The sequence below is a fragment of the Ceraceosorus guamensis genome, assembly GCF_003144195.1.
Source record: "Ceraceosorus guamensis strain MCA 4658 unplaced genomic scaffold IE81scaffold_3, whole genome shotgun sequence".
NCBI lineage: Eukaryota > Fungi > Basidiomycota > Exobasidiomycetes > Ceraceosorales > Ceraceosoraceae > Ceraceosorus > Ceraceosorus guamensis.
This window is the reverse complement of record NW_020289998.1, coordinates 487,237-497,808: the sequence shown is the minus strand read 5'-3', so window position 1 is coordinate 497,808 and position 10,572 is coordinate 487,237. Positions and strand designations below refer to the sequence as shown.

The window sequence follows — 10,572 nt, the reverse complement described above, 5'->3', positions numbered from 1 at the left end:
GGCCTGCCGACGCTAGCTACAGCTGCGCCGGACTCCGCGCTGCCCACAACACCCATCGCCAGTCCTCCAGTCGATCCTCAAGTCACTGACATTTCGAGCCTGGTCTCCCAATTGTCCTCATTCCTGAGCTTGCCACCGCTCGCCACGGGTTCGTCAGACATCTCATTGACGGCATCGGCCACATTGGCGTCAGACTTGACTTCGCTGAACGCCTTGCCAACGGGCGGCTTCAGCTCCCTCGTCGGCCAGACAGGTGGCTCTTCGACATTCGGCCTACCCGTAGATCCTCAAGCTACTGGCATTTCTAGCTTGATTTCAAGTCTTTCATCGCTACTTGCGTTGCCTACGCAGAATACGGCGTTGCCGGGAGTGTCCGTCCAACCATCGAACGGCTTGGGATCAGACTTGACTTCGAACATTGCCCTACCAACGGGGGTGCTCAGTTCTGATATTAACTTCCCTGGCAGCTCATCCACGCTCGATCTTCCTGTCGATACCCGACTTCCGGCATCGAGCCTCCTCAGTAGCTTAACCTCCGCACTGGCACTGCCAACAGCGACGCTAGCCCCATCAGACTTGCCTTTGTCGACGTCCGTCGGCGTAGCATTGCCATCGACAACTCTACCCACCTCCGTGCTTGCTTCCGTCGCTGACGAGGCATCAAGCGGTCTGCCAACTCCCACGCTTCCCGTCGATCCTCAACTCAGTGCTGTTTCAAGCTTGCTCGTCAGTCTTTCTTCAGTCCTGGCACAGCCTTCGTTGGAAGTAACCTTGCCGGCGACCATTGCGGCCTCTGTGACGATCTCGGCTGACGGCAGTCTACCGTCTGCGCCTGCAACTGTGAGCCTTCCGGTCGACCCGCAAGTGACTGTGGCGAGCAGCTTGCTCTCTAGCCTCTCTTCGCTGCTTGCACTGCCTTCCCAAAGCGCCAGCATCCCCGTCTCGCTTCCGGTTTCAGTCCGTCCTACGGATACGACGAGCTTCGGCAACGTTGGGGCACAGCTCTCAAGCATCGCTTCCGAAGCTGCAGGCTTGACAAGTGTGGTCGGCGGGGCAGTCAACCCAGTCATCTCACAGACACAGATCATCGATCAGCTCACGACCCTACTTGCTGCTACAACAATCTCTGATGGCGTAGTCGTCAGCACGAATCCCGCTCTGACGATATTGCCCACAGTGTCCCTGCAAACCACACTTCCGGCTGGAACGAACTCTTTGCCTATCATCACGGATCGTCCGCCAGACTTGGATTCTTTGGGCTCCAGCCTCTCTTCGGCGCTCGGCAGCGTCACCCGAGATGTCCCAAATCCAGCTGCTAGCCAGACAGCGTCCGTCACGCAGCTCGCTAGCTCAATCAGCTCACTGCTGGCTGGATTGCCAACAGCCACAGGAATCTTGGACGTACCTCTCGTGTCGTCCATCGAGAGTGTTTTGTCCCAGGTGTTGAGCACAACAGGCTTGGGGTCGCTTGCGCCCGTATCTACTCCAAGCAGTGACACTCTGCCGACCCTTCCCACCAACCCATCCCCTCCAGGAGGTGACAGTCTCCCATCCGTTGGTCTGAGCTCTGGCGGCGTTCTGCCAACGTTCAATCCCGGCCCAGGTGCGAGTGTGACATCTATCGATCTCGGCAGCTTGTCCACCCTGTTGCCATCTGGCATCCCCACGTCAGGCTTAGTGGATCCAGTCGTTTCGCAGGTCAGCCAAGTCGTTTCCGAGGCTCTGTCTGCGTTGCCGACCTTGGCAGAACCAAGCAGTACACTCCCGGGCCCCACTCCCACACAGCTTCCGGTCGACACACAGCTTCCCGTGGACCCTGTGTTTTCACAAGTCTCCCAAATTCTGTCGTTTGTCTTATCCTCGATTGCCTTGCCGACAGGGACAATCGACCAGTCTGAGCTCATTTCGACTCAGCTATCGTCAAACGCACCGATTGTATCCACCACGCTCGGCGTTCCCGTTGCTCTGCCCACTACAGCTGCGCTAGAGAGCTTCACTTCCGCCCCAGCAGCAGGCGGCCCGCAGAACACATTCGCGAGCGCGCCTGCGGTGAGCTCCATACTTTCTTCGATTCAAAGCATGCTCTCGCAGACAGACGGCCGAGGGGCTACCCTGACGTCCAATGCGGGAGTCTCTACGGCCATTAGAACAGTCGTGCCAACAGATGACCGCACAGCGATCGTTTCCTCCCTCAGCAGCGTTTTGTCGCAGATCTTTTCACCATCAACTTCAGCGCAGGGTGGTGATCCCTCACTTTCGGCAATCCCAACCGCTGGCTCAGGTGCAACTACTCAGCTTCCAGCGACCTCTTTGCTCTTGTCACTCAGCAGCACACTCGCGCAGCTTCAGAGTGGCAGACAAACGCCGGTCCAGGGCGTTTCCACCCCACCAGGCGCCCCAATGAGTTCTGGACCATCGAGCTCGGCCCAGCCTGGTGGAGGCTTGCCATCTGAAACAGCAGTGCTTAGCAGCGTGGCGCCCACGCCCTCCAGAGCCGTGGACCCTGCTAATTCCAGCGTTAGCCTTGTCACCTCTGAACCACCGCTCAGCTTACCTGCTGGCATTCCGGGCCCAGGTATGAGCACATCCGCGGATCCGAACGCGGTCGATCCAACCGCTCAACCTACCCCAAGCCGCGGAGGTGCGGTGCTGTCTTCTTTGACTTTCAGTCTTGGGAATCAGCCAACCGCAGGGCCGAGTGGATCGCAGACGACACCTGCCCCTCCACTGGCCTCTCGACTGAGCAGCATTGTATCTCAAGCTCTTTCTTCGGCCAGCAGTCTCGTTGGTTTGAGACCGGCAGCTACAACAGCAAGGACAGCCGACGCTACGAGTACAGCTCAAGGCGGCAACAATGCAAATGCTCCCAACCGGCCGAATACGGGTGGCGCAGCAGGGACTCAGACTAGCCAGAGTGAAGCCTCCGTTGAGATCCCCCGCCAATCCAGCAGCATATTGTCGGGCGGAGCCGTTGCTCCCACCGGCCTCTTGAGCAGCTCTGCTGGCTCGGATCCGCTCACCGGCGCTCCGGCTGCTACCACATCGCGATCGCAGCCGCTTGCTTCTGGTTCTCAAGCGCCGGGCTCTGACAGCGAGCCACCCTTCGATCAGGCTTCTGGCGCTGTAAGTCCATTTCTCATTACCATGCTTCACGAGCCTACACTGACTTTTGCTTTCTCGCATTCTTCACAGTCACGCCAACCTCAGACAGATGGTCCACAGAGCACCGATCCTCGGCCTACTGGCTCCACGTCTCTCCGCGGCAGCAATTCTGCCTCAGGAACCAGCAGCAGTGGCGGCACGCAGCCATCCTCCACGGACCATTCAGGCGGAGGCTGTCCGCCAGCGCCTTCGCACACATTTGGCCCAGTGCTAGACTCCAAAGGCAAAATCCTCTACCGTCACGGCGTCCCGCTGTACACTCCAGTGATCCACAAGCACCACAAAGCGCCCACCAAGACAGTCGTGGGCCATCCCGTCCATGAAACGGGCTTCAAGCATCCTTTGAAAGAAGGTCAATGCACGTGTAAGCTGCCGGGCGGTAGCAAATTCCGCACCTCCCTTGACAACTTCAGGCGCAACATTGCTGCGTAAAACGTGGAAGATCGTTGATGCGGACGCTTCGAATCGAGGTGCCCACCTTCTAATCACACTCTTTTGACATTCTCGCCTTCTACCATACCAAACTCTCATTCACACCAACCAATCACCCTCTTTGCGTATCAACTCGAACAACGCTCCTTATCCTTGCCTGTCAATTCTGCATTGCTCCATAGAAGCTTCCTTGTCTGCACTGCTTTGCTCATCGCAATACCCATCATTTCTCTCCTGCTGACTCTTGATCACGTCTCAGCCTCCACTGAGAGATCTACGGAGGCAGACGCGCTCACCTCTGGGCGGGCAAACGCCCGCCCTCAAGGTACCCGAAGCTGTGCGCAGATGCCGAATCAAGTGAACAGCAAGCCTTGAGATCTTGAATGTACACGTGCTGGCTCGCACACCTCTGAAAGTCTGCTGCTGAGATTGCAACGTAATTGCAGGAATGGTATACTCGTATTGAAAGACTAAGGGAGGAGAGAGTGGACGATTAGACGGGGCAGAAGGCAAGATGGGAGGAGGGTCTACAGTGAGCGTACGATCAAATGGGGCAGAGCAGGTATAGGTACTCCTCCAGCCAGCAAGAAGTTGAGGGAGGTGATTGAGGCGCTGTGGCATTCTATAGCATGGAGCAGGAAGGAGCGTGTGACGGTGAAAGAGCAATTTTGATGTTTGCGAGTCTGAGAGGGTATCAAGCTGGAAGCTGGTTGCTTGCAGTGTGCATTCAATCGTTGCGATGTGCTGCAATGCTGTTAGGCAAAGGATGCAGCACGACTTTAGTTGCGAGCGCGCATTTCAGAATGTGGCGGCTTCGACTCTCACCTTTCGAGGGCCTCGACAAAAGTTGTGACGTCGGTCATGAGGCTGTGTGTCCCTCCCTTGACAATGTTTACCTTGCACTCCCGCATTTCTCTCTCCATCCACAACACTCCAGAAAGACTAATGCGCTCATCCTTGTCTCCATGCCAAACGATGGTTGGATGCTGCACGTCGGCGTAGGTGAAGCCCCAAGGTCGTTGCGACGCTCGGCCCAAGATTGTCAGCAGATCCGCCGCCCCACCTTTGAGCGACTCGGCATGTGATGCTCGCAGAATTGCCGTCGGCAAGTCTATGAGGCCCTTCTGAGCTGAAGTCGGGGTAGCAGGGGAGGTGGAATCAGGTGAATAGACTTCGAGTCGTTCGTGCAGCAAAGGAGAGTCGCGAATGCTTGAAGTGCTGATCGAGCTCGGCATCGCGTGGTTGCGTTTACGACCCCAGCTTCCACTATTGCGGGAGGAAGAAGTTGTAGAGACGTCCAAGCTGACGTCGCCGTTTGGAGCAGATGCCCAAGCCATGTCGCCCTCCTGTACAGAGAGGGCGGACTCCGATCGCCGCATGTGAAATATGCTGCTGCGGGCTGATCGGTCCTTACGTGGTACGACAGGTGCTTCGTCGGGGTAGACAAGTTTTGGAGAGCCATTGTGAGTCGATCGGATAGCGTCGCTGAGGTCTTGCACGCGAGGCGACCGGACCATCCCCTCCTTCGCCGACGCCAAAGAACTAGAAGAACCCCATCGTGGAATCGGCGAGCGGTCGCCCGTCCGCGAAGATACTTGAGATCGTCTGTCAGCCTCGCGTGCCTGCGCTGAGCGCACAGAGTCCGGTGTACTCTTGAGCACGTCCGCGTCGCTCTGCGATGAAGAAGCCCTACTCCCACTTCCGCCCAGGAAAGCATTGAAACGGCCTGGCTTCGATCGCAGCGCCTTCGAGGCGCCACTGGTCGGCGTCGACAGAATGGGGGTGGAAGGCACTTGTAGCGAAGGAGAGGCAACGCGGGAGGCCGTGTGGATGGACGAATCCCGCATGCTGAGATCGGAGCTTTTGTCTCCGCTGCTTGCTGTGGTGCCAGTGGGCGAGACTGGAGGGAGCATCTCCTGTCCGTGCATCGCAGGCCAACCGCTTGTCGAACCGTCTGTGCGGGGGGAGATGGCACCGTTGTAGGAGGGACTTCGGTTTCCGCTCGTACGAGCATCGTAGCCGATCGATTCGTAGGTTAGAGATGGCAGCTTCCCAAGTTTCCAGCCTTGCACCTTCCACTCCGCTGCCTGAGCAGTCTTGATGACGCTGTCTGGCACGTATTTGAGCCATTTGTATCCGCTCTCGACGCTTGTGCCGACCCAAGGCGCGAGCAGATGCGCAGGACCCGCAATCTTCTCGGGAAAGCGCAAGCACGTCGCCATTGCGTAGGGTCCACCAGCGCTGTGACCAAGGACAGAGTATTTCGACACGCCAAGTCGGCCCGCGACCTCTGCCACCACATTGCTCCATTCTACTACGCCTCGACGTTCCGCAGATAGATCGTCCGACTTGCCCATTCCCCAACGATCAATGCAGATGAGTCGAAGGCCGAGCACAGCGGCCATGTCATCGTAAAGTGCGACAATGTAGCGTACCACGCCGAGCCCAAGGAACACGATGACAGGATGTCCATTTGGATCACCGACATCTGCGAGAGAAACTGTCAAACCCGCGTACGGTGCTTGTTCCAGCTTGATCAGTCGAGTCAGTCTGCTGGAACGCAGGTACTGCGTGACGTCTGTATTGAGCTTGTCTTCCGCCGAGCCTTTTCTACCGGGCATTGGCGGGACTGGCTCGGAGATGAACGAGGCCGGTTTGCCAGGCGCCTTGGATGCGGTACGATCCGCCGTTTGTGCGATAGAGTCATCGACCGCGTAGGAAGCCGTAGATTTGCGGCTCGCCCTTCGTGACAGTCTTGAGGATGACGGCATCGGATCCACAGTACCTATCTCTCCAAATTCGCCCACAGGCCGAGTTGGGAATGAGGTAGCGTGATGCAGCTTACGTCGCGCAGATCTGGGCATTGGGGCTCCAACCGGCTGCATGGCCTCTTCTTCGGCCGCTTTGCGAGCTGCTGCTTTCGCAGCAGCCTTCTCCATACGAGCCTTGCGCCGCTCGGCGCGAAGCGACTCCCGCACCTCCCTCAATACCGAGTCATGACTGGCTGCCGATGCGCCATCATCCTCTTCCGATTCTGACGAGCTTCTGCTCTCGCTTTCGCTTTGATATATCCGAGCATTGCTCGGCGAGGGAGGTGGAAGGCTACGAGCCTGACCTGGCGGAGCTGATGGAATGGACAAACTTGACGCTAGAGATGTTTTGCCATGTGTTGACCAGGCTTGCGCCGCATGACCGCGGATGATGTCGTCTATGCTCGGCACCAACTGAGGTGCCAAGCGAGCTGCTGTAGCACCAGAAGGCGGTAATGCTTTGCCTACTGCGGCGCTTGAAGCCGCATATGTGGCTCGCACAGGAGGCAAGGGCGGTAAGGGCTCCGGAGCCAAATCCGGTACCATGGGCACTTGGCTGGTGGCACGAGCTGAGGTTGATCGTGTAGTGACAGGCCGAGTAGGCTTCTGACTCGTTCCCCGCCTGATGATCTCCTCGATCGAAAGAGGCTGTTCCTTGATCGGAGGTGCGGGGCGCCTGTCAAGCCTTGCGGTGGGGCACAAAAACGATGCACGGCCAGTCAGATTCACATTCGCGCCCACCTGAGGCCTCGATTGTCCATTTTCTTGGTCCTGAGGCGCCCACGCTGACTGTCGCAGCTTCGGCGTCGTAGCCTCAGGGTCTGCAGTTGCTACGGCTTCCGGCATTGCAGAGGAGCTCGGCAGCCTGGCATTGGCATCTGTCGACAGCGATCCGTTGCGTTCACTGGTTGTGCTTCCTGTCGACACCTCATCGGGTATGGAGATAATGGAAGGAGCGGGCGAGTCTGGGATAGCAGCCAGGGGCACTCGTGATAGTCTGCTGCTCTGCTGCATCAGTTGTCGGCAGTCTGTTGGGACGCCCTGCGTCCGTCCAGGCAGCGCTTGCTGCTTGCTCACGGCGCTCCCGCGAGATGCTCGCATTTGCTGTTCACGTGGTGGATCTGGGGCTGCGAGTGGGCTGGTCGAAACCGCAATTTGCTCAACTGACGACGAACTTGAAAGAGCCGCCAAATTCTGCGCGCTGCGCCTGCGCGTGACGGAGGACATCATCACGGGGAAACCCCCCGGACTGCGTTGAGCAGCGGCGGCAGCAGCTGCCGTATATGCGGCTACATCCTCGGCGGACCGCTCAACATTTCCATCTTGTGATTCCTGCGATACGCGAGCCGCTTCCTGGGTCGCCACAGATGGCATAGGGATGGCAGACTCATCCTGAGTCCTAGGAGAGCGCCGCTTCTCTGATGTAGCTCTCGCTGCCATACGACTGGAGGACAAGCTTCTCCAATGGTCTACACTGGCCGAGGGCGACATCCCAACATCCTTGCGCTCGACGGGCTGACCATTGGGATGGCGGTCTGGCGGTACCGGAGGATCGGCGAAGGTGCCCAGGATAGAAGATGAAGTGGAGGAAGGCGTGATAGGATTGGTGGCTACGCTCCGCAGCGATATTTCACTTCTGCTGCTGCGGAGCAGGTGAGATGAGGAGGCGGAAGAAAGATTCCCGCTCCTCAACTTGTTGCGCTCCCGGTGATTGGGTCCCGCATTCAATAGGAATGCCCTCGCATCCACCCCGCCTGATTGACCTGGCAAAGCTTGTTGTGAATCGACGTCCCACTCGCGGGGCTGGTGCGTCAGGACGCGTGCCGCTCCTGTCGACCTCTTGAGGCCCTCGGAGCATGTCGGCGTGTCCACGATCTGAGCCTTTTGCTGCTCCAGCGTCCAGGCGGAGACTTTGCTCGCGGCAGCTTGCAACGCTTTCCGGCGCTCTGCTTCCCTCTCTCGCTCGCGCTGCACATCCGTTCGGGGAGAGGACTTGTCCTTTCGAGACAGCTTCGGCGTCAAGGCAGTCGGCGGCACATACGGCCCTTGCCCTCGCCGCTCCGGGTACAAGTCAAAGTAGGATCGTCTCGCAGCGCCAGCTGGTGAAGCACTTCCACCAGCCCTCGAGCTTGATGCGACTGGCGACGAACCACTCACGCCCACGTCGGAGGGTGTGCGAGCCGGATGCACCATCATGTTGGGTCGAGACCAAGCGCTAAGGACTTGCTTCGGATCGTCGATGGAGTAGTAGCTAGCATCTGGCGCGCATCATGTCGAGTCCTTGGTGGTGTGCCGTCCAACAAAGGGCCGATCGGCGGCACCCGCCAGAGGTGTGACCTATAAGGGATGGGCGGGGGCAAGAGTGCAGCGATAGTCGAAGGCAGAGTTGAGGGTTGTCGGGAAGCGAATCGATCGGGATATGGGTCGCTCGATCAGCTGTAGCAAGGTGCCTAGGGGTATAGAAGGGTGCAGGAAACGGAGAGTAGAGCGCTGACACACCTACGGGGGAGCAAAATCAGGCTTGCGATGCCGGGCAGGCCAAATACTTGTCACACAATGTTGAGATGATAGTCGGCTGCACGATGTGCTGCAAGCCAAGTGATGGATGGACTTGGAATTGATGGCTGCGTGAATGGGTGTGCGAGGATGCACGGCATCCATACCGGTACAGCAGAGTGAAAGGAGAAGCGCTATGTGCATCGTCCTTCGCGTTTGGCTGCCTCGCGGAGCCGCCTGATGGGTACGCTACCGATACCTACAGCGAAAGGGCTTTTGCATGCCTACACCGCTGCTCCTGGCTGCTGTCGAACGCTGCATGCTGGTGTAGGGTACCGCGCATAGTACCGGTACAGTACGTCGTCCCCTGCTGCAAAGGCCACACGGATGATGTGAATGGATGCATGCATGCCTATAGTCTGCCGAGTGCAAAATCGCCCGCCGCGTCCGTGCGGTGCGCCCGGCCTCGTGCCGGCATATATGCACATCCAAGATCGCGCGTATGCCATACCTTGCTATTGTTGATTAAATGATTGACGCGCTTGTATACTCATCAGTGACTCAAGATTCTCGGCTCAAGACTCTTGACTCTCAAGAATGATGTTCCCATCGGCTTCGGCATCTAACAGCAACTTGGCGACACGATCTAAGAATTGGAAACTCTCTTCGCTCAACTTGAAAGTCATGTATCAAGGGCCACGACTTGCAACTTTCAACAATCTTGAATCTGTGCAGACCTTGCTGATGCACAAATACAAAAGTTTAGGCAATCGCAGACGCTCATATATGCGTGCTGAGCGGAAATCTGTCGGGCGATCTGCGAAATGGTCAAACAAGCAATTAAAGCGTCTGCCTCAAATGGTCATTAGGGTTCCATTTGGAAGTTGTCTCGCTCGATTGAAGATCAAAGTGCGAATAGCCGCGTTGTCGTACAGCGCAAAGCGATGGCGCATCCCACGTCTTTTGGTCACTATAGGAGCGATTTGCGTTTCCACTCACGACTCCTGACTCTCGATCAACGCGTGTCGAATATCGAAAAAGTCGTGATTCGGGGTTCGTGATTCTTGATTGCTTGACTGCTGGCCAGCCAGCGAGACCGGAGCAGCGGCATATCGAAAACGCGCTCCAACGCGAATGCATCAATAGCGGGGTGATCAGCATGCGATCTGCGCGACGGCACATTTCGAGCCGTTGAGCGCTGTGCTTGGACGCAACGTCGTGCAACAGTACCGCGGTGAGTGTGCAATCAGCATGGCAAGGCTTGGCTGCGGCTGGTAGCCGCTGATTGGGCAGCCAAGCTGAACAGAAAAGTACCTAGTGAGTGGACGTGGACGGAGCGGTAAGCCTACAAGGGCCACTGGATCGCCAAGAAGGTGCGGTCAGGTGCAAGATTGCAGAATGCGTGCTCGACATGGCTCTACCGCATCCCGCTCTCGTGCGGCGTGAGCGGGTGTGAGCTCCGAGGTCTGACTGATGAGGTTTTCCTGGCTCAGCTGGCCATTGGGAAGGAAATCGAGCGCGCACACGCGTGCGTGCCATTTCGAATCCCCGACAGCATACCATCTTGACGTTCTTGAGCCTCTTTCACTACGTATTTTGCCTTTCAAAATGAGCTACACCGCAAGAGAAGGTGAGAGCGGAAAGGAGAACTTTCTCCTAACTATAGCTGGAT

At 57.6% G+C, this 10,572-nt stretch overlaps 3 protein-coding genes across 3 annotated transcripts in view; 1 reads left to right on the top strand and 2 right to left on the bottom strand.

Moving 5' to 3' along the window:
* Positions 1–3,834, top strand: part of IE81DRAFT_319778 (hypothetical protein) — a 14,440-nt gene extending 10,606 nt beyond the window's left edge. Inside the window, exons 95-129 of the mRNA XM_025512828.1 lie at positions 17–188; positions 234–279; positions 352–371; positions 444–523; positions 557–633; positions 658–726; positions 754–758; positions 819–824; positions 846–957; positions 1,003–1,056; positions 1,078–1,178; positions 1,266–1,299; positions 1,324–1,328; positions 1,350–1,410; positions 1,441–1,463; positions 1,494–1,558; positions 1,604–1,609; positions 1,673–1,677; positions 1,699–1,724; positions 1,758–1,851; positions 1,894–1,959; positions 1,990–2,049; positions 2,092–2,117; positions 2,148–2,181; positions 2,212–2,242; positions 2,282–2,350; positions 2,393–2,434; positions 2,459–2,496; positions 2,523–2,526; positions 2,576–2,646; positions 2,683–2,698; positions 2,762–2,779; positions 2,804–2,957; positions 2,997–3,123; positions 3,193–3,834. Of these exons, the coding sequence (XP_025373091.1) occupies positions 17–188; positions 234–279; positions 352–371; positions 444–523; positions 557–633; positions 658–726; positions 754–758; positions 819–824; positions 846–957; positions 1,003–1,056; positions 1,078–1,178; positions 1,266–1,299; positions 1,324–1,328; positions 1,350–1,410; positions 1,441–1,463; positions 1,494–1,558; positions 1,604–1,609; positions 1,673–1,677; positions 1,699–1,724; positions 1,758–1,851; positions 1,894–1,959; positions 1,990–2,049; positions 2,092–2,117; positions 2,148–2,181; positions 2,212–2,242; positions 2,282–2,350; positions 2,393–2,434; positions 2,459–2,496; positions 2,523–2,526; positions 2,576–2,646; positions 2,683–2,698; positions 2,762–2,779; positions 2,804–2,957; positions 2,997–3,123; positions 3,193–3,594 (2,219 nt within the window). The 3' untranslated portion in view covers positions 3,595–3,834. The remainder of the gene's footprint in view (positions 1–16; positions 189–233; positions 280–351; positions 372–443; positions 524–556; positions 634–657; positions 727–753; positions 759–818; positions 825–845; positions 958–1,002; positions 1,057–1,077; positions 1,179–1,265; positions 1,300–1,323; positions 1,329–1,349; positions 1,411–1,440; positions 1,464–1,493; positions 1,559–1,603; positions 1,610–1,672; positions 1,678–1,698; positions 1,725–1,757; positions 1,852–1,893; positions 1,960–1,989; positions 2,050–2,091; positions 2,118–2,147; positions 2,182–2,211; positions 2,243–2,281; positions 2,351–2,392; positions 2,435–2,458; positions 2,497–2,522; positions 2,527–2,575; positions 2,647–2,682; positions 2,699–2,761; positions 2,780–2,803; positions 2,958–2,996; positions 3,124–3,192) is intronic.
* On the bottom strand, positions 3,723–4,363 carry IE81DRAFT_130976 (hypothetical protein). Its single transcript, XM_025510269.1, has one exon. The coding sequence runs from the start codon at positions 4,213–4,215 to the stop codon at positions 3,850–3,852; it is 366 nt and encodes a 121-aa protein (XP_025373090.1). The 5' UTR covers positions 4,216–4,363; the 3' UTR covers positions 3,723–3,849.
* IE81DRAFT_130996 (alpha/beta-hydrolase) lies at positions 3,847–9,008 on the bottom strand. The gene is made up of 3 exons (XM_025510270.1): positions 8,908–9,008; positions 4,420–8,741; positions 3,847–4,346 (listed from the first exon to the last, which is right to left on the bottom strand). The coding sequence occupies exons 2-3, from the start codon at positions 8,598–8,600 to the stop codon at positions 4,322–4,324; spliced, it is 4,206 nt and encodes a 1,401-aa protein (XP_025373089.1). The 5' UTR covers positions 8,601–8,741; positions 8,908–9,008; the 3' UTR covers positions 3,847–4,321.
* Positions 9,009–10,572: the final 1,564 nt, after the last annotated feature.

Bases quoted from the DNA above. Each gene is read 5' to 3' on its own strand.
- IE81DRAFT_130996 (XM_025510270.1), bottom strand. From the start codon at position 8,600: ATGATGGTGCATCCGGCTCGCACACCCTCCGACGTGGGCGTGAGTGGT. The intron at 4,347-4,419 runs GTGAGAGTCGAA...TTTGCCTAACAG, and splicing joins TTTGTCGAGGCCCTCGAAAG to CATTGCAGCACATCGCAACG.
- IE81DRAFT_130976 (XM_025510269.1), bottom strand. From the start codon at position 4,215: ATGCCACAGCGCCTCAATCACCTCCCTCAACTTCTTGCTGGCTGGAGG.